General features: G+C 34.8%; 5 protein-coding genes across 5 annotated transcripts; 3 read left to right on the top strand and 2 right to left on the bottom strand.

Moving 5' to 3' along the window:
• Window positions 1-199: 199 nt before the first annotated feature.
• Window positions 200-1,331, top strand: TRIADDRAFT_64371 (expressed hypothetical protein; the record flags this gene model as incomplete). The annotated part of the gene is made up of 4 exons (XM_002117729.1): window positions 200-368; window positions 458-496; window positions 734-828; window positions 976-1,331. 4 exons carry the CDS (start codon window positions 200-202, stop codon window positions 1,138-1,140), a joined length of 468 nt encoding a protein of 155 aa, XP_002117765.1. The 3' UTR covers window positions 1,141-1,331.
• Window positions 1,332-3,574: 2,243 nt separating this feature from the next.
• TRIADDRAFT_32981 (uncharacterized protein) lies at window positions 3,575-6,741 on the top strand (the record flags this gene model as incomplete). The annotated part of the gene is made up of 9 exons (XM_002117728.1): window positions 3,575-3,643; window positions 4,307-4,495; window positions 4,604-4,828; window positions 4,999-5,121; window positions 5,256-5,332; window positions 5,433-5,541; window positions 6,047-6,180; window positions 6,341-6,530; window positions 6,640-6,741. The coding sequence occupies 9 exons, from the start codon at window positions 3,575-3,577 to the stop codon at window positions 6,739-6,741; spliced, it is 1,218 nt and encodes a 405-aa protein (XP_002117764.1).
• Window positions 6,742-7,349: 608 nt separating this feature from the next.
• TRIADDRAFT_32984 (uncharacterized protein) lies at window positions 7,350-9,537 on the bottom strand (the record flags this gene model as incomplete). Its single annotated transcript, XM_002117689.1, has 7 exons — window positions 7,350-7,481; window positions 7,564-7,677; window positions 7,826-7,983; window positions 8,119-8,200; window positions 8,271-8,438; window positions 8,536-8,722; window positions 9,332-9,537. Coding segments are annotated over 7 exons (1,047 nt in total), but the record flags the coding sequence as incomplete, so codon positions are not given.
• Window positions 9,538-11,024: 1,487 nt separating this feature from the next.
• Window positions 11,025-15,595, top strand: TRIADDRAFT_61750 (uncharacterized protein; the record flags this gene model as incomplete). Its single annotated transcript, XM_002117727.1, has 13 exons — window positions 11,025-11,104; window positions 11,270-11,311; window positions 11,659-11,839; window positions 12,281-12,313; window positions 12,529-12,710; window positions 12,864-12,996; window positions 13,324-13,419; window positions 13,849-14,100; window positions 14,183-14,441; window positions 14,554-14,868; window positions 14,966-15,156; window positions 15,246-15,415; window positions 15,490-15,595. The coding sequence occupies 13 exons, from the start codon at window positions 11,025-11,027 to the stop codon at window positions 15,593-15,595; spliced, it is 2,040 nt and encodes a 679-aa protein (XP_002117763.1).
• A 537-nt stretch (window positions 15,596-16,132) lies between these two features.
• On the bottom strand, window positions 16,133-22,493 carry TRIADDRAFT_61749 (uncharacterized protein; the record flags this gene model as incomplete). Its single annotated transcript, XM_002117688.1, has 21 exons — window positions 16,133-16,211; window positions 16,359-16,435; window positions 16,515-16,600; window positions 16,975-17,040; window positions 17,181-17,320; window positions 17,501-17,975; window positions 18,286-18,355; window positions 18,445-18,543; window positions 18,933-19,091; window positions 19,308-19,574; window positions 19,663-19,831; window positions 20,030-20,082; window positions 20,295-20,356; window positions 20,452-20,512; window positions 20,585-20,632; window positions 20,871-21,089; window positions 21,220-21,279; window positions 21,522-21,590; window positions 21,737-21,827; window positions 21,979-22,014; window positions 22,354-22,493. The coding sequence occupies 21 exons, from the start codon at window positions 22,491-22,493 to the stop codon at window positions 16,133-16,135; spliced, it is 2,526 nt and encodes an 841-aa protein (XP_002117724.1).
• Between the last annotated feature and the right edge of the window lie 2,513 nt (window positions 22,494-25,006).

Raw genomic sequence — 25,006 nt, 5'->3', positions numbered from 1 at the left:
TCTGGAATTCGGGTTGGAAATAATTCTTATCTGTGTCGCATTGCTATTAAAGAAACGAATTGTTATTTTTGATTCAAACCTTAGATTTCTTCTGGATAGTACCAGGTTAAAACTATTTTCTGATCTGCCATATCAGTAAAAGAATATTAAGAAATTCGAATGAGTTGTTAACAGTAACCTCTTATTAACATTTAGAACTATGCCTTTGCTATCATGGCATCGACAAAATTGGGATATTGTACATCCGTTTATAGACTTAAGTAAAACTAATGAAGTTTTTAACCTAAAGAGCTTGCAACACTACGTCGCTGGAGTAACAGATCCCAGCATCGAAGATAAGGAGTATCTTTTCGATGTACTAGTTAATAGTAAGCTATCTTTCCAGATAGCTCAGTTATTAGTCAGCTTGTTTTATACTATAAATTTATTATAACAATATTACTAATTATATGTTTAGTGCCACGTCGTGAAATTTATGTAGCCTCACATGCAAAAGGTAAACGTGATTGCATTGAGATCTTGCAGTTAAGCGTTGATAGTAAAGTTTTATGGAAATTTTTGCTTACATTAAGGTTCATCATAAATTTTTGAATGCTTTTGAACATTTATTACAAAGTTTTCGCATAACGTAATTCTATATTTGGTATGCTACAGAGTTGCAGTCCAGTATGGTGCTGTGTAAAGTGAGTTACTAAACGATTGATACCACTATATTATTTGCATCATACCTTAGAAAATTTTGTGCTCAGTAAGATTCACAAAGATATCGCTTCGCAATTGGTGTCCCTTGCCCAAAATGACGAGTGTTCAAATCAAGACATAGTTCAGGTACCACATGCTATACAAAATCATTGATTTTCCTAATTTAATCGAATACATGAAATTGCAAAATGCGAGGAGAATTTTCTTTTGATATGTTTACATGAGTGAGCGTAAAATCTTAATTGAACGAATTATTGCAATTATTTTTCAAAGGAACTGTCATCAACGATAGGGGATTTAATTAGTAATTTAAAATCACTGGCTTCCGACCAAAATGGAATGTTATCTCCAGATTGCATTACATCTAGAAATCTAACCGCGTCCAAGGAAAAATTTCTTATAAATTTGGCTGTGGCAGAGGGATTAATGAAAATGTGACGCTAGCATATACTAATGTACTGTACCTACTTACTAAATTGTTACAGTATACTAAACCTACCCTTAGGACTTTAAGTTTTTACAATATATAGTACGATACTACATACGTATTCATAGTGTTACACATTACCTTGTTAGGTGTAAAGATTCCGCAGCAATATGAAAGGAAAATGCATAGTAGACAATAATATAACAATAATATTATACAAATAATAATACAAATTTTATATGCATTATGAGTGCATACCTAATTTATCTACACTCATCGCCCGGAGCTAGCTGTGCATTTCGAGTTAATAAAATTTTTATATTATATTCTCACTATACACGTATCTCGTTAATGCTGCAGTTATAACAGCGTTGTTTGCTGAAATCTAAAACGTGACATAAATGAATAAATCCAAGCTACTGTACGCCTGAAACCGTTCTCTAGACATTTTCCAACATTTCTTTTTCGAAAATTATGAAGCTCGAACAAATTTTTATGTCAAATTAGTTTTTACTGAAACGCATGATAATATCACGAAAATGTCCAAATGCATGTACTTTTTTACTTGACATTATAATTATCACTGTCACTTCGCACTGTGCATGCATATGAATACGACAATGTACCCTGACCCACTAGGAATATACCTGGACTGGACAGTGTACACTGGACACTCTCCTCAGTGTGGATCTTTCGTGTCCGTTTTCTAAATCACTCGAATTAATTAATTTGAATAACGTTTATGATCTAAAGCTGCCGCTTCCAAGTAGAGCTCAGCAACAGGCCTTTTAATGGGATTTACTGTAGTATTACTTACGGACCGCGACAGCAATTAATTAATTTATTTATATAAGACCACTGTTATAAGGCGTGAGTTGTATGCTGGTAGAACCGACCGACCATGTACCAGTGACTATTGGCTTATATTAGAATTTCAAAGAAATGAAATAAAGTTTATGTGGAATTTGAGCCAAATTTAATGTAAATGCTTTGAAAAATTAAAAGATCTAATTAAGTTGAAGGCTAAAATAGGGGTCTTATATTTTCATTTTCATAGTGATGTCAAAGCTCATTTGCATAAGTGCATACTATTGTAGATGACACGGTGTACATCAGTTAAGTGTACGGTTCGAAATGGACGTACTGCACGTGGTATACTGTACGATTGGCTAGGAAGTTTCTAACCTTAAAACAGCTGAAAAACTGACATTTACATAAATTAGAATAATTTAATATCGCAATGCTTTGATTGAAATCTAAGTTGTGTACTTTAAGATAGTCATTGACTGATTGCTAAATGTAAAAAATCCACATTTAATACCGAGGGTATAGTTTCAATCTATCTCGAAGGAGTGCGATTTGAGCGATTTAGCATCGTTTTGTGCCATTTTGCGAGGAAATTCTGCTAATCGCACCTCTTTGATATCGATTTAAACTGCATTGTCGATATCAAATCTGGATTATTTTTTCGCTTAACGATCAGTCAATGATACCTTAAAAAGTACACAACTTGGATTTCAATCAAAAATATTACATTATTAAATTAAAATTTTAATTTTTCTAATATATGCAAATGTCAGCTTTTCAGCTATTTTAAGGTTAGAAACTCCAGTATACAGTACAATCGTATATCCCGTGCGTCAGTTTCGAACTGTACAGTACAGTACACTAAATTACTATTACTTTCATCAAAGAGGCTTACCGTCTAACTTGTACGACGATTGTACGTATACAGTACAGTACAGTACAGTACTGTTTACGGCTATGCTCCGAAGTCCGAAGTAGCTACCATGTTGGTTACGCATAGTATACGGTTCCAGTCTTCCGATATAGCGAAATGACTAGCAAAACAGTCAGCGATCACATTTTTCAATGAAAATCGTTAACAATCCCTCTTTCTTTCTGTTACCCTGGCCTGGTATACCGTACAATGTACATGGCACATTTTGAAAAAGACCATGGACTACTAGAAGAAAACGAAGGAGACCCTGCCTTCTTCTTCTAGTATTCCATGCTTCAAGACCGCATCAATATCGTATAGAAAAATAGGTCGACTTTTTGCTAGCCATTTTAACTACATTGACACCACTCTTTGTTCGAGTGCACGTCGGTAATTGTAGTACTTACTGTAGTAGTGCTGACTGCTGACAAGCTATCAAAAGTAGCCACCAAGTTGGCTGGCTACAGTAGCATGTACACTGTACAGTACAGTACTGTGTACTGTACCCTGTACTGTATACTGTATTGGATTTGTTTATCAATAAAATGGAGTTACGCTGTACTAATACTGTACGATAGTACAGTACGTACGTACAGTACAGTGTAAGAATAACACTAGCGTCATTTCGTGATGCACCTTTTCTAAGATTCTGACAGTGATTGTACTTCAGGCATTTTAGCAAATAGGAATCTTAAGAGACTGCCAGTAAGGAATCTTGAAAAGAGATGGTTGATAAAGAAGCTGCAAGGAGGGAATATCCTGACATCCGAGCCCTGGAACATTCAACATTAAAAGTAGGAACTGCAATGAACGGATAACTATATAATTAATCTGCTGTACGAGAAATTTTATAAACCAGTTACTCCTTTGCTATTTAGTGCAGTAAAGTGAGTGCAGATGGACGACAATTGCTTTTGATGGTAGAATGGTTGAATGTTTTGTTCGCAGTACTTTCTTTACTTGCTATATTATTATACTAAATATGAAAATTAACACTGTACCAAATCGTCCGACATTTGTTCCGCTTACTGCCAAAAATTTCAATTACCTGTAATAACAATTACACGTAGGTTAATACAGAGTTTTTGGCGTCTTTCGCTGGTTCTGGTTATTTTGTAGACAATGCAGTTCGTAATTTTATACCAGCACTACATATAAAATAAATACTTGCATATGATCCAAATACTGTGCCAGTGTGATGAAAGAATCCTGTTTAAAATCACAGTAAAAAAAGTGTAAAAATTATTATACTCATGCCATTATTTACACTTAATAAGCTGTATATCACCTTACGGCCAAAGATATGGTAGTCGTTAACGTTACGAATGTACACTACAGATCGTAGATGATTTCTCTAGGATCGGAAGTACTGTTATTGTCAGTATCCGATAGCTAGCTATAAGCTATACTGGTATTACTTTTAACTTATTAACTGTAAATAAACTACCGTTACTTAGGTACCGTACGAGATCCTCAACAAGAAATTCAGAACTGCTCAAAAGGCAATCGATAGAGAAGTTGCTAATGTGTTAGGAGGAAGTAATGATATACTACATTGCTCTTCAGATTCACAGAACCAGTCTATCGATTCAGTCGCCGATTTTCTAGGAGGTGTTGTTCAGAAACTAACTGCTTTGAAAAGAAAGGTTAATTAAAATGTTTAAGAGAAGGAGCTAAATTTTGTTATATTTAGACAGTATTCATATCGCTAAAGATCTCACTGTTCAACAACTAATAATCCTTTATTCCTAAAGGCTGATGATTGTTACCAGCAAGAGCAAGGATGTATTAAGAACTGTAAATTAAGAATTAGCCATTTGCAAGATAGAATGGATCAAGTCAGGAAAGATTTGCCTGAAAATGATTTTACAGTTACTATGTGGCAGAGGAAACGCTGCAATCGTTTTATAGTTGATCATCTATTACGACAAGGATATTACAAGGCTGCAATTGATCTCATGGAAGAATCTGATATTGAGGTTTGATGCAATATACAGCAATGTGCTGTTCAGTTAACGAACTATTAAGTAATTATTGCGCCTAGCTGTAATTGACATCGTAGTAAGATGCTTGCCAGTGTTTACTAATTAAGTAGTTAATTTTCGTAGCTTTATCCTAAAGATTTTTATTTTAACATTACTAATTTTAGGGGCTGTGCAACATCGAAATCTTCACCGTTGCGCGAAAAATTGAAGCTTCCTTGCAAGCTAATAATATCACTTTATGCTTAAACTGGTGTATTGATAATAGGTCCAGATTAAAAAAAATTAAGGTACTGTACGTAGAATTGAATATAAGTATGCTAGGCTAGTATCGTTCATTTATTGGTACCACGATTTCACTTTATACCTATTTATACGGGTTTGTTTTTATAATGATTACAAAACGGAATTACATCACGTTTAGAGCACGTTAGAGTTTAATTTACGAATGCAAGAATTTATCGAACTCATCCGGGAAGGAAAGCGATTAGATGCAGTAAAGTAAGCAATGAGTATAGCGTATATTACAATACTATCTTCATGTTTGACCACATATAGTGTAATCTGCAATTAAAAGTATGAATTATTGATCAATATGCAGGTACGCAAGGCGACACTTTTCTAATATAGATTCAAGCAGCTGTGACTTAATGAAGCGTGCAATGGGGTTATTGGCTTTTCAGATAGATACCAATTGTCAACCGTACCAAGTACGTTTATGATCGTGTATACTGTCTTGATATCAATACCATCATGCACTTCATCGCACTTTCTTTTAGAAAATGTTTACTATTTCCTTCGCTTTCACTTGCAAGCTACAGTTATACTGTAATAATCTATTGTCTATGTATCTTTTCTGCCCTTAACCTTACTATCATTTCCTAATGACTGCACGAAGTACAATTGTACCCATAGTCGACTCTGATTTGTACGTAACAGTAAATTGGTATCTGGAAACACATGTGTACATACAGCTGATAGTTTAGTATACTTTATGTCATAGGCCTATATTTAAACACTATAACTGCACCCGTATCACGCTGCATACGGCAGGGACTACTGAAGCAAAAGGGAGACAGAAAACGACTCTTTATCTTCAGTAGTCCTGGTATGATTCTTTTCGTCAGCAAAATTTTGTAAAGAAATATGTACATTACGGTACCATGAAGCAACTCAGTGCTGTGTTTGTTGTAAAATAATGATATTGTTCTTTAGGATATGTATGATCCACAGCGATGGAAAATGTTACTGCGACAGTTTCGGGATGATATTTTTTCCTTGTATCAACTTAAAGAACGATCAATGTTCTCTGTTATCCTTCAAGTTGGTCTGGCGTCTTTAAAAACTCCGTATCATATGTCAACATTACGCAGTTTTAGCTATATTGTTGTACTGTATTTACTTAAGTTAAAAAGCTGTAAATTGTACTGAAGTTACTGCATAAGATATATTTTATAACAGTAAAGATTGCTACTGCAAGATTTTAGTTCCTTAACTACGGATGCACAGTGACTGCTACGACGAAAACAAGAAGAGTTTGCAATGTCCAATATGTAGCAGTAACTTCAATGAAATAGCTCGAACTCTGCCATTTTCGCACTGTTCTCACTCACGCTTGGTATGCAGAATAAGTGGCGAAGAAATGAATGGTAACAATCCTCCAATGATGTTGCCAAATGGAATGGTTTACAGCGAGAAGGTGCGACATAACGAAAAATAATTGAATTTCCTTGATGGTTTTATTTATGCCAAAGATTAGAATTTCTTGTGATTTGTCGTGAGCTTTTTGACTTCGTATGTTTATACAGGCTCTACTGAAATTAGCCGATTCTAACCATGGAACAGTAATCTGTCCACGAACTAATACTAGTTACCCGTTTAGCGAATTAAAACGAGTATTTTTACTATAACAATGTAAAAATAAGTTACAAGCTTGTTGCATTGATTACAAGGCTCTAATCATTCATGATGTATATCTGGTTATGTCATATAGACGCGTGCAAATAATACCGTACCACTCTTTATGAAGATTTATGGTAAATTTTTATACATCTCTCCTACGTTTCAGATGTATATCCGAATTTAAAAATCTTTAAATTGTATTCAAAAGTTTTAATATTTATAACTATAATCTATCAGTGATCTATAATAAAGTTTTACATTCATCTAATTACGATTTCGATATTTTAAAAGTGCGAATTAATTCACTGTATGATAACTCCTTGACTCTTTTATAATTTACCCATCCCAGCTATTTCTTGTAGATAGCCTAAAAAGGTTCTCATGAGAGTGATAACCATTAAACTTCTCTAATGTGTATCTGTTCTATTACACAACCCATCAGATTTTTTAAGACAATAAATAAATTTATCTTTTCGGCTACTTTTCACCGACCTATCAGACGAAAAGATGATTCAGTTTATTGTATGAATCTAAGCTTGCACGCAGACTACTTAGATTTCCGCTACAATTAACATCCATCTTCGGTAGAAGCTGCATGATTTATATAGAAAGAGATTTAAAATTTCATCTTTCTCAGTTCGTACGCAAGCCATAACGCATTCGTAAATAAAAGCAATGAGCCAGCTTGATGGGAAGCTGCTAACGGGGTTGGTACATAGTACAGCAGCGTAGTAATTCCCAGTGAAACCTTTGAGTTTATTATAATTAAAAAATGATTAAATTCGGTAAGTATAGTTATAATTATTTGAAATGATTTATGTAGTATTTACCTGCACTCCAGACATAGCTAATAAGCAGTTCGTCGCTAGACGAGCTCGCCTCGGTAACGTCAATGGCCTGGCAAAGCACCATAAACCAAAAATACTTGTAAGAGTTGTTAGACCCTAAATCAAAATTTCGTGTATATTAGATCAGTAAATACATACGTACATAGCCAGTATCAATCTAATATGCACTGTTATATTCTTGCTCATTGAAGCATTTACTATGACCAATTATTTATAATAGGACATTAAGACGTTAAGAACTAACTAGAACACGATGGGTGAATTGAGCAGTTGTTGAGTTTTCCGTAAAATTTCTCCATTTTGGCGAGATGGCCATAATGTCTTCGGGTATCCACTTACCAGCCATTTTTGGAAATGAGTTATACACCAAGCCGGCATCCAAACCAGCCACAATTGCACCTACTCTCAACAAGGATTGTAGTGATGTAGAATGCATTAAGTTTACCGCAGGTATCAAACAACTGTGAAAGTTTAATTATTATCTAGAGAGATCCATATATAGAACCCTGAAACTCTAAACAAATTGTAAATTCTAACCGGCTAAAACTGTGGTAAAAATTATTCCTAAATTTCCATGGCTTAGAATTCGCAGCGCTTTTAATTTTGGGCTCTCTGATAGCTAGATTTCAATAAATGCAAATGTTCGTATCAATATATAGATTTCAGGATCAAAAGCGAACAAACCATACTTGTTTAGGCTTGATAAGATACGATAGTCCACTCCAAAATAAGCCGGCATACAACAGAAAAGCTGACCCTAGATGAGCCATAAGTCTATACTGACTCACACGAGGTATACTACGTGTCCGATTATCCTCCACTAAACCACTTTTGACCATATGCCATCCAAGTAAACCCTGAGGTAGCAGCATTAGAAATGCTCATTAACCACATTATGAACAATTTGCAGTTCATGTAGCGTTTAGGACGAGAATAAAATTTATACGTTAATACCTGAAAAACTAGCAAAGAAAAATATATAGCGAGTCTAGGTTTCATAGCCTTCGAGATTCGTCCTCTACTTAAGAAATATACCGCTGGTACCGCGAAAGCAACTCCAATTAAGCGACCCCACATTCTATGCAAATATTCCATGTAAAAGATTCGTTTGAATTCTTCCAGCGTAATATTATGTTTCGAGCTGTAAGAAATAAATACCAAAAAATTTTACATCACAAATCTAACTGTAAATGCAATACTTTATCATAGTTATAAAGTGAATTACAGTAAGCTTAAATCCCATTTAAATCAAACGAAATGATATGACACTTTTTTATCAACCCAAAAAGCTTATTGGCATGTTATCACTGTTACCATGAGTACGAAATTCCTTGTTACTGTCCATTCACCATTATATTTAATTTATATTTATTTACAAGCATCAGCTACCGTATAGTACAGAAACAGATGACCATGTTTATAGAACTGTAAAGCATACTAAGCCAAATCGAAGCTTCGCGAATGAGATACTATCGTGCCTACTGTAGTATTCCACTAATTTAATAAGAAAAGTTATTGCATACTACTTTAGTGAACAGAAGATTAACATTTCCTTTTCTGCTTTATTATTATATTATAAAGGTACGCTCATATGATCGAGCTATAATCATAAACAAATTATTCTTTAAAAAGATTTAGTACACCAACCCTGATATCTATTGGATCAATAGCGAATTTACAGTTAATTTAAAACATAAATATTACTGTAAAAGTTTGAATTACATATCTGAAGATCTAGTAACATACTTACAATTTGTATTCCGGATACAACTTGTAAGTCTCAAACTCCTTTAACCATTCCTCATGACAACTTGGGGGTTTCATACCTTTGATAATATGCCATCTAACCATAGACAATCCAGATTCTGTCAAACGGGTTATTCCACCAAGAATAACGGCTCCAAAAACTAATCCGGAACATCCTAACAACCAGTACCCAATGATTTTATCCGATGCCCCGAGATCTCGTGTCTTACCAATTTTGTTACAAAATCCCTATAAGAGCAAGCATTCAAATACTGATCAGTTTCTTTTTGATTTTGGTTAGAAAAATTCTGTAAGAAAAAGCTGATACTGTACGTCATAACTAGCACAAAATGTTGTATAGGTAGAACATTGGAATTGTACCTTCCTCAAAGTTAAACGAATTCGGAAGTAATCTGTACATAATTGAGAAGTGACTTTCGGAATACGAGATATTTGAAAAATCTATAAAGTAACCCGTATACAATGGAAAAAAACCGCTGTTAATTATACAAAATCGTACTGTAGTGTGTTGCAAAACAAGAGAGCTTACGCATCCAATAGATGTTTAATGATTAATTTTAATTTCATTTTATTTATTTTAAAATGCTGCACGAGTAAGCTCGTATTGCTGTACTCGTATCACGCTCGAGTAATCTTGCAAATATCGCTCTTGGCAATGAAAGTCGGTTATTATAGTTAAAGATCATTGAAATAAATAAATAGTGAAACAGTCGTACGTGCACGCACTTGACCACGGAGAAATGCTGCCCTGGAAAGCAACTTGGATGACATTGCGAGTTTACAATTATACTTTCTCTTCAACTTTAATTAATTATAATTATTGAAGGATTCTTTCTTTCTGCCCGAGGTCCTTGCAGAGTTCGAAGAGTTTGCAACTTACTGTATAATTGCAGTACAGACTGTACACACTTGTCACTTGTGTGAATTAGGCCACCCAGCCAGCAAACACCTGGTTAGCCTAATGTGCATTCATACAAATGCAATGATAATGCCTTAATTCCTGACAGGACTCAACCCGATAAAGGACACTGGCTAGCGGAGTTTCACGACAGTACGGAAGAGTCCATGCAGATCGACAATGCGGAGAATACAGTACTGTACAGTATTGCTAAATGGCGAGCAGCGCTAAACCGAATAATTTACCTGTACAGTACATGTACTGCACTGTATACTGTACAACCATGAACAGGAGTACTGTACTCATACTGTAGTACTGTACAAAGCGTTGTCACTCTTCTCTTTCCAGTTTGTACAGTACAGTACAGTACTGTACTGTACAGTATAATTACAGTACAGACTACTGTATCGAGTGCAGCCAGTACTGTACTGTACAGTACAGGCAATGTGGAAATACTGTACTGTACAGTACAGTACTCAGCGTTGTTGATAATAATGTTTAATGTTATATACTGTACTGTACCGTACTGTAAGCTGCAGCGAAAAGCCTTCTGCTCACAGTAATGTACAGTACAGTACTGTAGTGCACAGTATTGTGAACAAATAACATTGGACACCTTTTTTTACATACAGTACAGTACGTACTGTACAGTGTACAGTACAGTAAAGTAAGACGGTATTGTACTGTACTGTACAGTACAGTGAACCGTAACTATAACGTAAATTATACCCATCAGATACCGATAGTGATTGCTCCCTGAGCTATAAGTGGAATAGCCATGTCTGAAAATCAAAAACGGCGAATTGATGTGGAACCGTCTTCTCGGGTTGATTCCAAAAAAAAAAGATTGGACGTTGGGTATGAGACAAAGCTTCTTTTATTACCTTAGCGTTAGATACTATGCATGACATACGATATAATCTTTGCAATGGATTAAATATGAAAGAAAAAGTTCTTTGCACGTGATGAAAAAAATCAGGCTAAACTTTTCCAATTGTTAAAATATTGACAATAACTTTTAAGATCTAATGGGCAATCACGAAATGTTACGGACGGTGCTAGGAGGTATGGAAGGTAGAGATGGTTTATTTTTAACTTCAATCTATAATTCAATGTATACTGCTATAGTGTTATGTATGTTAAAAAAGAGCTGAAATTTTTTAGACCATAATGAGCAACAATATACTCTATACAGTGCAGCAGAGCATAATCAAAATGGACTGAATCCGATTAATTCTAGTGTACTGTACAGTGTACAGTATGTCAGTTGATAGTTACAGAAATTAACTCCGTCGCAAATTATTGGTTTACTATCATTTTTAGTAGTGTACATAATGTGCGAGTACTTAACTAAGTAGTTACAATACAACGACGATATTGTCACACTGTTATTTATTTCATTCTCCGGATAGCGAAAATAGATCGAACATTAATCCGTATAATAAACAGGCGTACAGTGATAGATATTACGATATCTTGAAGAAGAGAACAAAATTGCCGGTATGGGAATATAAAGAAAAAATCTTATCCACCTTGCGAAAAAACCAAGCGACTGTACTGGTTGGTGAAACTGGCAGTGGCAAAACGACACAGGTGCGCGCCTTTTCGCCTGGTAAACAGTTTGCAGTACAGTACTACTATACGCATGACTATACTGTACACTGTGCAGTACGGCAATGTCGTTTACTTTACTATAACTACTGTACAAGTATACAGTATACAGTACGGTACTGTAGACCCCGTTTTGGCTTTTGTCTATTTTTCGGGGAAAGTCCCTGAATTTGATAACTTTAACTTTAATAACAATGGTCGCATCAACTTGGTATAGTATCAACTTAAAGCTAAGGTCTAAAGTTAAAATTTCTGTGTAAATACATGACGTTACGGAGATATCGCGATGCTGTATTATTTTTAATTTAACTCAAGTCTTCGAAGATTACGCTATACTCGCACAAATTTAAGTGAATTGAATAGATTGAAATATTCCTGTAATGCAGTAAACTTCGAAAATTATGATTTAGTACTCTATTACAGTTTAAACAGAGGGATGTATGGGGTGGATCATACGTAAGTAGCATGATATTAGCAGTGATATAACCCATTATCTTATCTCAAATTAATCACATATCTTACTACATTACATAGTTCTACCTTTCTTGAGATAAAAAGTATATTACTGGGTATATTCTGCACTTGTTAGAGTATTTTTGACGTCTTCTTATTATGTAGCAATTATGGTAATGTTTTGTCATGGATACTTGTTATATTTTCATGTGCTGTAGATTCCTCAATGGTGTGTGGAGTTAGTAAGCGGTCGTCGAGGCGTTGCGTGCACGCAACCGCGACGTGTTGCGGCGATGAGTGTTGCTCAGCGTGTCTCAGAGGAAATGGACGTTACGCTTGGACAACAAGTTGGTTATAGCATTCGATTTGAAGACTGTACAAGTCCAAACACTCTCCTCAAGTAAGAAAACAATGCGAAGATTGTGATAGCACATGCAGTATATAATGCCATTAACATTTTTTAAATTAATATCCTAACGCTGTTAGTTATCTCCGAATCACCCTATTTCAATTTCTCATTGAAAATGAGCATTATAACATTTTTTATTGACAGATATATGACAGATGGAATGCTATTGAGAGAGGCCATGAACGATCCACTACTAGAAAGGTACAGTGTGATCTTACTCGATGAAGCCCACGAACGTACTTTGGCTACGGATATTTTGATGGGGTTGCTGAAAGAGGTGGTTATACCTTCATTATGTAGCTTAAAAGATTATTTCTGTATTTATGACTATGCTTTTATATATATAAAACATATTAAAAGTCGTTAATGCCCTAGAGCCGTAGGTAAGGACGTTAATGATGCTTTAGATCAGCTTATTTACACAAATACTTTTCACATCGCTGCTTCCTGTCACTTATTCTATGAAGATATTATACTAGCCGTATATTTGCGAAAAAATTAATTATCTAGGAAGGAATTGTTATAGCATGAATGTAGTGTCAACCGAGTTAGCTTCGAGAATAACGTAATAACTTCAGATTTTATCCGGATACTACTATTTCAGATCGTTAGTAATAGATCAGACTTAAAAATTGTCATCATGAGCGCAACCTTGGACGCTGGAAAATTTCAGGACTATTTTGAAGGTGCACCACTTTTGGTAAGAATTTATCGTATGTAGTATTTCTCTTATTACGGCATAGAAATTTGTAAGGGTAGCTATTTTGATACCGTTGCTATTTTCTCGCAGTAATGACCACTCTTTCGGAGTCTCTTGTTGTGATACCTGTAATTGTGTAACTAATGCTGTGTACATCTTGTTTGGATTGCATCTTACAATGAAGACTATTCCTGGTAGGACACACCCAGTTGAAATATTCTATACCCCTGAACCTGAAAGAGATTACCTTGAAGCAGCAATCCGTACAGTGATACAAATTCATAGCTGCGAAGATGTTGAGGGAGATATTCTACTTTTTCTCACTGGACAGGAGGTCTCTAATTTGTTAATGCAAACATCTAGATATTGTAATCCTGACTATTTCATTGATGATTTGCTTATATATCATTTTGAACATGCTCACGGAAGGAAATTGAAGATGCTTGTCGACGCATTCGTCAGGAAGTTCAAAATTTGGGAAATGAAGCTGGAGATGTTAAAGTCATTCCATTATATTCAACTCTGCCGCCGTCAGCGCAGCAGAGAATTTTTGAATCAGCACCACCATCTCGAAATGAACGGATCGGTCGCAAGATTGTGATTTCAACTAATATTGCGGAAACGTCGTTAACCATTGATGGAGTGGTGTTTGTCGTAGATCCTGGTTTTGCGAAACAAAAAGTAGTTACAACCATCTAAGTTCTTCTCTCGAGTTTTATCGAGCTTACGTAATTATTATTATAAAATAAATTATTTAAAATAGGTTTATAATCCTCGAATAAGAGTGGAGTCACTGTTGGTTACGCCTATTTCTAAAGCTAGCTCTCAGCAAAGAGCTGGCCGAGCAGGTCGTACACGGCCTGGGAAGTGTTTTCGATTGTATACCGAAAAGGCTTTCCAGACAGAAATGCAAGAGAATACTTATCCTGAAATTTTACGCTCTAACTTGGGAACTGTAGTGTTACATTTAAAAAAACTAGGTATCGACGATCTAGTACATTTCGATTTTATGGATCCACCAGGTTAGATATTTTACTTGTATAACTAAATTAATTAATCAGTCAATATGTTAGCCTCTAAACAACGATGGTGAATCTTAAGGAATTTAAATGTCAATAAATTGTCACTAAATAGCTCCCGAAACCCTAATGCGGGCATTAGAATTATTAAATTACCTTGGTGCTCTCAACGATGACGGTGATTTAACTGATCTTGGATCGCTAATGGCTGAATTTCCCTTAGATCCTCAGCTTGCTAAAATGCTTATCGCAAGTACCGGTTATAATTGTTCGAATGAAATCTTGTCTATTACATCTATGCTTTCTATTCCGCAAGTATTTTTACGACCTAATGATGCAAAAAAAGCGGCAGACGAAGCGAAAGCGAAATTTGGTCATATTGATGGTGATCATTTAACTCTCTTAAATGTATATCATGCATATAAGCAAAGTAAGAATTTTCTCAACTTGCTAACACTTTATCAATATAACAGTGGATTTTTTCTGAAAAGCTGCTCATGTATTCGTAACGCTCTTGTATTGAGTAGATAAGGAAGATTCCCAATGGTGTTACGACAATTTTTTACAAAGCAGGTCCTTAAAATCGGCCGACAATGTACGTCAGCAATTAGCGGGTATTATGGACAAGCATAGTTTACCAAGAAAGAGCACAGATTTTAATAGCAGAGACTATTACCTCAATATTCGGAAAGCTCTAGTTGCAGGATTTTTTATGCAGGTATGGATTTACTGTAGATCTCTGTAACTTTAAAGTGAAGTATCTTTATACTTTACTGGATACTTCAATGAAACCTTAATTCTATTTAGGCTGCACATTTAGAAAGGGCAGGTCATTATTTAACAGTTAAAGACAATCAAGTCGTCCATTTACATCCGTCAACATGTTTGTCTCATAAGCCAGAATGGGTCATATATAACGAATTTGTTTTAACCACCAAAAATTATATCCGGACGGTCACTGAAGTGAAACCAGATTGGTCAGTATACATGACGTGCAGTTATGATGATACATTTGATTGTTATAGGCTTGTTGATTTTATATTCTTAACAGGCTCGTAACAGCATCTCCGAATTATTACGACATGGCTAATTTCCCTGAATGTTCTGCCAAGTATATCTTGGAAAACATAGTGAAAAGACGCAGCATGAGGAATTGAAATTTATTTTAACGTAAAGATCCTAAGACCTAATTTATATAGTATGGTATAGTCATATTAATATCGATCGAAATTCTTGATACGCGTATTCACAACATACTGTAGTATTAGCAATTGATTAATATGCAGGATTTTCGCAATGGATACCGTAATATGGGTAATGCTGTATAATTACATCTGCTATGTGAGGTAGCGATCTAGTATCGAGTTGCGTTTAACTGTCGTCGGTAATAAAGGCTACGTATATATATAAGTTGAATGATTAGTTATATAATAGAAATTTAATCCGAAATACTTCCAATTCATCGTTCCTTTGTTTGATTGAGGTTTTTTCTTGATGAATATAGGACGTGTTATATAGATTGCGCTATCTTAATCCCTAGCTATACGGCTAATAGTGATGTGCATATCTGTATAAAATAATAAGGGAGATGGAATATCAATTATTCCGCTAATTGATCGACCGTTTATTGATGTATTTTAACGCCGATGAGTTTATGAATAAACTTCGGATTAAAACATGGAATCAAGAATTTTTCACTGTTCATCAGGCTTTATAGTAACGTGAAAAATTTCTATACCAGTGCCGCAAATACCTATTATCCATTCATTGCATCTGTCACAAAATTAAGTGAAACAATTTCTCAATAAGCATTTGCTCTAAAAGAAATTTATAACCAGAAATATCGTTTCGCATTGACTATTCGTGCGAAATTTTCAATTTTTTTGCTTTAATAACCTAAAAAAGCTAAATGTTTCTTACCCGATTGGACAAGCATGTAGATTTGAAGCGTCGGCAACATTAACAAAACTGGAGAATATCCGCTTTACTGAACAAAACTACAATATGTTATAAGTGATTAATTACAATTACTAATAAATATTCTAAATATGAGTACAACTAGGAAGAGTTCTTTACTTTGGCATCAGTTGGGATATACCAAATTTTTAAACGTTGATCAATTGATACAGAAACTATATATGTAGGGCTCAAGAACTGGATACCTACGTTGTAATAAAAGGAGTTTTAGACATTTAATAATTTAAAGTATTTAATTACGGTTAAATTTACATCACTTGACGAACCGGTTATTGAAGCAGTATGTGCAGAGTCGATAATTTGAGAATTCAAGACAGTAACGCAACCATTACCGCTCTCATTTATGATAATGCAGCACAGAAAGATTTTTGTGTCGTCTCCTGCGCTAGTTATCTGATACCTATTCGTTATTACTTGTATTGTCATATTAGAACAAAATTGATGGACATGACTTAAGATCGTTTTCATTCCAGACTTCTTGTAAAATAACTCCAATTGCACTCTGACAAAAATTTTTATAATCACATGATAATTAATCAACACAAGTGTAATTTCTTACCAGGATCTCGCATCGCATTGATTTTATTAACACCACAGGCATGGGCTTTCAGGACGTCAGGTTTATCTACAGAAATTCAGTATTAGTTCACTGAGAAATACACGCACACATCATAAAATAATCTTAATAACATAGACCCGTTTCATCTCAGAAGACTTTACGATTATTATATAATTTTAGCAAGTAATAGCGTCAAATTTCCTAACTACATTTAGGATCAAGCAAGACTTCTTCTTGTGATAAGGAAAACTGGTCCAATAATGCAGTGTCGACTTGCCAAATAGCAATTTTGCCATCAGTCGCACCACTAAGTAAAAAGGGGATAGAATAACGGTTTGCATCTGAGCTATAGATGAAGTAATCAATACTAAGAATGCAATGCTGATGATAACTCAATTGCCCAATAAACTTAAATTTTTTCTTGATTGCATAAAACCCGTATAGTCTGAAATGCAGTACATCGATAAAAAAAGTTAAGAACGTAAATATCAACAATTATTGTTATCTTTAAAATATGCAGCGGTACCTAATTAATCCGTCAGAGCAAGCGGCAGCAACGAAGTATATGCTTTCGTCAGTAAACTTGCTATAAATGGTTTGATCAATACAAAAAGATGCAAGAGCCATGATACGGCTTTCCAATGATGAATCTTGCTGTGTTTTAACTTTTTTACGGAAATTTATTTCATTTTGTGATAATTCAGAAATAAGAGTAACATCGGAGTCGTTATAATTCTGACTCAGTGCAACGTCACCATCGCCACAAGCTGGCAGAGTTACCTTCCAGGCCTTTAGAAGCATTCGTCCACCAGCAGTAAATAAAATGATAATCCGGCCTCGCTCAGAACCATCAAGATTACTTTGCAGGCGTGAGCCCACGATTGCTCGAATACTCGAAATATGGTCTCGGCATACTTTCAATCTTCTTAGAAATCCCTCATTTCCAGTAACTTTATTGATGTTAAGGCATATCCGATAGCATATAACTCTTTCAGAATTATCTAATAATTTAATTTTGAACACTCTAAAAGTAAACTGTCTACTGAAGAACGCTAAACAGTAAACTGTTGTAAATACTTCGGTATTTAGTAACTTCACTGGATACGCGCTGTAATAGTCATATTTGTATCTTCGCTACTAGTGACCGTTATCCCTGAATGTTGCGATGTTGCTTTATTCCACAAACATGAGTTCATGATTTTTTAGTGACATAGATTATTACGAATGCAAACTTAAAAATACGATGAATATAAAAATGTGATTCTTATTCTACATAAAAGAATTAAATACAATACTGTACAGATCTCTTACTAGCTCCAAGAGGTTTTCGCCGCCAATCCAAAAGATAAATATCCGTAATTTCTCTGCCATGAAGTGATTCCTAATTACAAATAGGCGGGATAATTTCGTATAATTTTCTTGAATATCTTCAGTAAACTCAAGGATTTTACTACCGTATTAGCATAGTACCTTTAAAATTACTTTACAAGTAGGTTTTGTCAAAGTGAAGTTGCAAATACAGGCTTTTGTTGCTTTAATATAAGCGAAGGTACCTCTTACACCCCCATCCTTTCAGAACCGATAAAACGGAAAATCAATATTTTGAGTACGTACTATGTTAAGACTTTTAAAGGCAAATATCGAATATTAAAATATTTATCAATTAAAGCGGACTTCTTCGATTAGGCAAATATCCCAGCCACGATGCCCTCCTCCACATTCCATTTGAAAAATAACTTCATTTCTTTCCACATGCCAAATAACAAGATTGCTCGAACGAAACGCGATTATTATTAAGTTGCCATTACTGATTGTAATTAAACGTTCTATCCAAGTCAACCCTTTAAACGGAACCTAGTTACATAACGAATAAAACTTTCAAAAATCTAGCTAAGTTTCTAAAAAGCTAGCCAAAAGTGTATCATTAAAATACAGCAATACAAGCGGTAGTCATTTACCTTAAGTTTTTCAATTAGCTCAATACCACGTTCTGTTTTTAGAAACTTGCAATACATTCCGTTTCTACCACAAGTAAAAACATGATTTCTAGAACTACATATCGACGTAACACCGTTGTCTCCATGCAAATTTCGGAATGAATTAATCGGAAGAATACCCTATAGTGAAAAGAAAGCAGCAATAACCACAGTGGTTATAAAACAAGTTAAATTCTTGATAACTGATATCATCAGGAATTCAAGTTGATAATTGTAGGTATTATGAAATAAAATCACTCGTCCACTATTTAGCAAAGTATCAGTGATGCATGTATAATTATTAAACTAACAACATACTATGACCATTAGCAAAGACAGAATCTTATGACATCATACCTCCTTAATGTTATGATGAACTTCGCTAGTATCAGTATCATTTCCATCGTATACATGAACAGTTCCATGTCTGTCCCCACAGATGATAAAACATGTCTTCCGCTTTGTACGGTTGCTACTCGTACTACCAAGACTTAAATCATTAACACTAGAAATGCTGATGATTTGTGCACAGGTTACCCAGCGATGCTTACAATTAGGCAAATTCATGCTCTTCATAAGGTAAGTCTTCAATCCATCTTTCGTGCTAACAATTGTAAACCAAACCTAAAAAATTATACGTATAACCATGTTATTATGCTCGGTCTCAATACTTTTATTAATTAAGAAAACTAATGCATGAAACTTATAATACCATAACTCCTTCTGGACCTGTAGCAATTAAGTTAACAGATTCGTGGTCAGTGTAACCGATTGCCCAAACCAGACTTAAAACTTTACCGGAAAAGTAATTTTCTAATTCGACTGCTTTGCTGTTAGAACCTAAAGACGTTACCGTCACCAGACGTACAAAGTAACAGTATCTAGTTATAATTATTACAAATTTAATAACTGATTAATGCGTTAATCATACCAATCGAAGATATGTAAATGCTTCCGCTAAGGTTACCAATCGCAATCAACCTGTGTGGTCTATTTACGGAAATTATGCTATACGATGCATAATTTATATTTTTAAATAATAATTTCCAGACGTTCCTTACAGGATTTTGTTGCTGTACCTCCCAAGAATACTGATACAAGTAACTAACAGACAGATATGTATACGAAAACTCTAATAAGATCAAATGTGTCAAATATTGTGATGATGTAGTAAGTCAAATTTTAAGATTATATATTCACCCCTTATCTGTCATTAGCAGTATTGAAGTTGCATTCCACAAAGCAAGCGATCTTGGAAAATCCTTTCAACAATTCTTTGATAAGCTGTCAATGTATACCGTACTATATGATTAAATAACTACACTTACATACGATTAGTTTTACCTTAGATTCAGTTTTAACACTTTCGTCGAGATTAACGGGCAAAGTAATTGTTTGATTGACAACTTTGAAAAGAGAATTGGAACACTAGTGTAAATTTGTTGACAAGTAAAGCTTGTGGCTTAAAATTTTTGATTACGAAACCAAAATGAAGATTTACCAAGCGGATGAAAATTAAGAATAGGCCAGAGACGTATTGATGCATCTCCACCACCAGTAGCCTGTCATGCCATTAGATAAAAAATAAGAGCATCAGAAATCTCATCGATTCTTAAAAGATCAATTGTATCTACCGCAAGAGATCCATCAGGAGAAATTGCCATACTCCAAATATTTTTTCCCTGAATTGATAAGGACGTAAATAATATTTTGTAAGACTCTACGTTTATATATCTAAATCAAAGATTGTAATACTCAAATAAACGTACTATATGTCCATTAAACGAATAGATCATGTTGCCTTCCAGGTCCCAAAGTATACAAGAGGCATCCTGACATGAAGATTCAAATTGTATGAAAACAAGAGGAGACAAATTTAAAATTCGTCGTGATCTATACGGATCAGAAATTTCTGAATACCTCTCCAATACTTATGACATAATCAGACAGTAGGTACGCATCCCAAACTCGTGCCTTATGACCATAGAAGGTCTTTAACGGAGATAATATTACTGGCTTTCTTTCTTTTCTGGGATCTGAAATCCAATCTTCATTTACTTGCCACAATCGTATACTTCGATCATCGGACGCAGAGCAGAGATAATTTTCATTAGCGAAAGTAATTGAGAAAATAGCACCCTACAAGTGAATTAATTTGGAAATTACACTGCTCATATAGTGTGCTTAAAATGGTGACATAATTCATACTCTTATATGGATATATTAAGTAATTGATTAAAGGTTTATTACAGCTGCAGTAGAATATTACCTCATGTCCTATCAGCTTTATGGAAACTTCTGCTACTTGTTTCTTTTCTTGTAATGATTCCTTGGAAGAAAAGGCTCGCCATAATAAAATCTGATTATAAACTGTACCACTTCCCAGCGCTAGCTCGAGCAAAGTACAGTTATGTTTGACGAAGCTGGCAGAATATCTTTATTTACATGATCGATTAAGGAAGATAATTTAGTAATAACTGTGGTGGAAACTTTGTACTATTTCATAAAGTAATAAATCACCAAAGTCTGATACAACATACACTGCTGGTTGCATTGCACGACGTAACGTACATTTAGGGTTTTCCATTCTACTATAACAACGGCATTTAACCCAGTCACAAGAGCTAGGAGGATAGGCTCCTGAAAGTAGCGTATAAGGTAGCACATGAAGTTATCTCAAATTTAATTCAGCGATAATTTTCAATCACGATTTACAATTTGGAATTATGATTACTAGCAAAATTGCATTGCATAGGAGCAGATAATTATTATTCTTGTTGTCATACCTTCGTTCTGATGTCTTTATTGTTATCATAAATCCATGCAGCATCCCATATCCAAGATTTCACATTGAATACCGAGGTCAAAGTGTCCATTCTGGGTCATACAAATAAGTTACAGTCATGATCGTTTCTAACTACGGAATTAGGGTAAATTACAATTGAGGATACAAATTTGGGCGAAGGAAACGCTTAATCATGATGGAATTATCGTTGCGATGTTAATACGGTAAAGGTATAGTACATACCGAAACATTATTGACTGACTAAAGACCTTTAGATGGCTAGAAAGTAAAAATGCAAAAAAAACAGCGTAAACGCTTTTCAGAGTAGTGAGGAATTACTAGTGATTGGTGTAATCATGCAATTGGCAACGTCCTTATTTACTGGAAGTTGATAGCCGCTTGAATATTAAGTGTCAAAATAATAATAATGGAAAAGTATAATCACATGCACTCGTCTACTGACATACATTTACATTTTACGCCGTATAAGATGAAGGGCGATATCTACATGCTAAGGGTAATTCGGTATTCACACATTTTACACATATTTCAATATACAGGATAAGATAAATAAGCGGTATAGTTTAGTAGCCACACAGGATAGATACTTGAACTTACTCAAACAAATAACGATCACTACTTCCAATAACGTTGATGATTCGGAGGCATTTTTCACCAAATATTGCCACGACATAATCGTTATTAGAAAAAGCTGATTTTAAATATACAAAATAGTCGTCAAAACATTTCTTACCCATGCCCAAGCAATCATCATTGGAGTTCGCCGACAACTACAATATTACATCTTTTTAAACTAATCTGCCGAGCTGCAGTATTGCCTAATAGTGAGCTCTACGGACGTACCGTACCTATTGTACTGTACTTATCCGAAACTGTATGTCAACATCGGATTACTTTAATTATTTTAACGTGAAAAGATGTAATTAACTCAAAGATCGCATTTTCATACTTTGTACGTCTTCATTGCAGTAAACGGTATTACATTAATGAAAATATTTTAAAATAGTACTCTGACAAGACGTAATGGATCGATTTATGCCAGCAGGAAATCATAGAGTTATAGTAATGTAAGCGACAAATCCACAACAGCACAGTATCGATTCTTAGCCATTTATTATTTTACTTTTTAGTGTTTGCTAATTACACCGATTCTATGCTATCATGTATACGCGTATGGTTAACCTGATCGTATTCCATGGATATTACAACCATGCAATACTTTTGATGTGTTCTGCTTACAACCAGTTAAAACATCGAAAAGATGTAAGTATTCTCCTTCACCTAAATTAAATTGCGCAAATTTATAACGATTAAGATTAAAATATCTTGCATATACGTACGTGTATACCTAAATTTAAAGCTTGATGCGACAACTGCATGTAAAACACACATATCCACTTAAAATGTGCTTGTGTTATTATAAATGATGCAAGCACACAGCACATAGGATAAGTACGAACTGTATCTCCTATTTGCAGTTAAAATATTAGAAGTTTTTACTTTACATAACAAATTATCCATGAGTATGTTACAGAGTGTACGTATGAAACATAGTGCATGTTATCATTTTGCATATACTGTATATATAATAATGTACCGGCCAGTAAATGAGATGATTGCAAGAAATGAATGGCGGTTATTGGAGATGATATTGCTAACTGCTTGGCAATCACTTCTTTGGCCATACTCTTGCATTAGTGTCTAGTATTCAGTAGTACACCAAAAGTTTTTACTAGATGCTGCAGCAGTGTGTCGTATACTACTGTGCAGTATATAGCAATTGGCTCTTTATGTTTTTATTACTTTTTATTGCAGTATTTAGTATTATTAAGTAATTTTATTATTGTAGTATTGACAGACCGCGACATATATACAGTTGTTTAATAAAGTAATATACCATCATTTTCAGATGGGTGTCCGGCCATCCGTTTTCACGTGACGTACTGTACATTCGTACATTGTATAGTACGTAACATACTGTACTGTACACTGTACAGTGTACAGTACTGTACAGTATGTATCATTTCATATCATATGCGTTCAATATCTTTCAATATTGGCTGGCAGGGGGATTTTGGGAGAGAAGTATAAATTTTTTCATGAGTAGGCCCTGTTTACTGTACGTATGACTTTTAAATTGCTTCGTTTAGAACTTAAACTGATGTAGGTGAGGCTTACAATGATCTTAAGAGTCACTTTGGTTGGTTTCAGGGGAAGCCTAGAGTAACATTATCGTAAACCGTCAGCAAAGCGACGGGAGTTTGTACTAGTGTTAATAAAAAAAAATAAAATGTTGAACCTCCAGGTTTATCATGGAAAGAAACATAGTATACTTACTACTGTACTGTACCATAGGCTGCTAGAAGAAGACTCTAGTAGTCCATGGCGGTAAAGCTTACTGTACTGTACTACAGTACATAAGTGCGGATGCTAACTAACTTAGGCGGGTTGGTGTTAGTACCGTGTTACTACTGTACCGTAGCAAAGACTGCTTGAGTTAGTGAAGTTGAGTCATCGCACGTGTGATGATGATACGGTGTACAGTATTAGGCACCGTACACTAGAGTACTGTACTGTACTGTACAGTGCATCTAGTGTTGTTTAATTAACTAATACAGTACAGTACTGTACTGTACAGCAAACCAGATTCCTCAACCTCAATCGCACTTCTATTTAAGGTCAACTGAAATTACGGTACTGTACAGGTTCGAAACTATACTGCACTAACAGCAAACGGCAGTGCAGAACTTTACAAACGTTAGAAGATTTTTTTTAGAGTTGGGACATCATTATTATATCGTGCTATGTCGGAAGCAGGCCCTCCACAACAATTTCAAGGTTGGCAGCGTTATTTTAATTCCAGCACCATAGCTGGTAAAAGAAATGTAAGTATGGTACTGTATGTACGGTACATCTCATATTCTCATTTACGTTGTCACGTTACTGTACTGTGCTACCGCAAAATTTGTACATACCGAGCTCATTTATATGGTAATACTCGATTGTTTTTAAACATAAACGTGCAATAGGGTTCGGTTAGGGTTACTAGCTAAAGGTTACACTGTTTTATACTTTTACACCGTAGTAAAGTAGTAATTCTGAAATTAAAGTCTGGCATCGCTTAGAAAGTTCGAAATAGTGTTATTATATACTGTAGTTCATCTGCTCTGTTCATGACTGGAGTTTTACGGTAAGTGTCTCACTTTATTAGATCATTTAAATTTTGTTCTGCGGAAAGTTTATTCAAGAT

Source organism: Trichoplax adhaerens, genomic scaffold (genome assembly GCF_000150275.1).
Source record: "Trichoplax adhaerens TRIADscaffold_28 genomic scaffold, whole genome shotgun sequence".
Lineage (NCBI taxonomy): Eukaryota > Metazoa > Placozoa > Uniplacotomia > Trichoplacea > Trichoplacidae > Trichoplax > Trichoplax adhaerens.
Note: the sequence above shows the minus strand (reverse complement) of the source record. Positions and strands in the feature narration are given on the sequence as shown.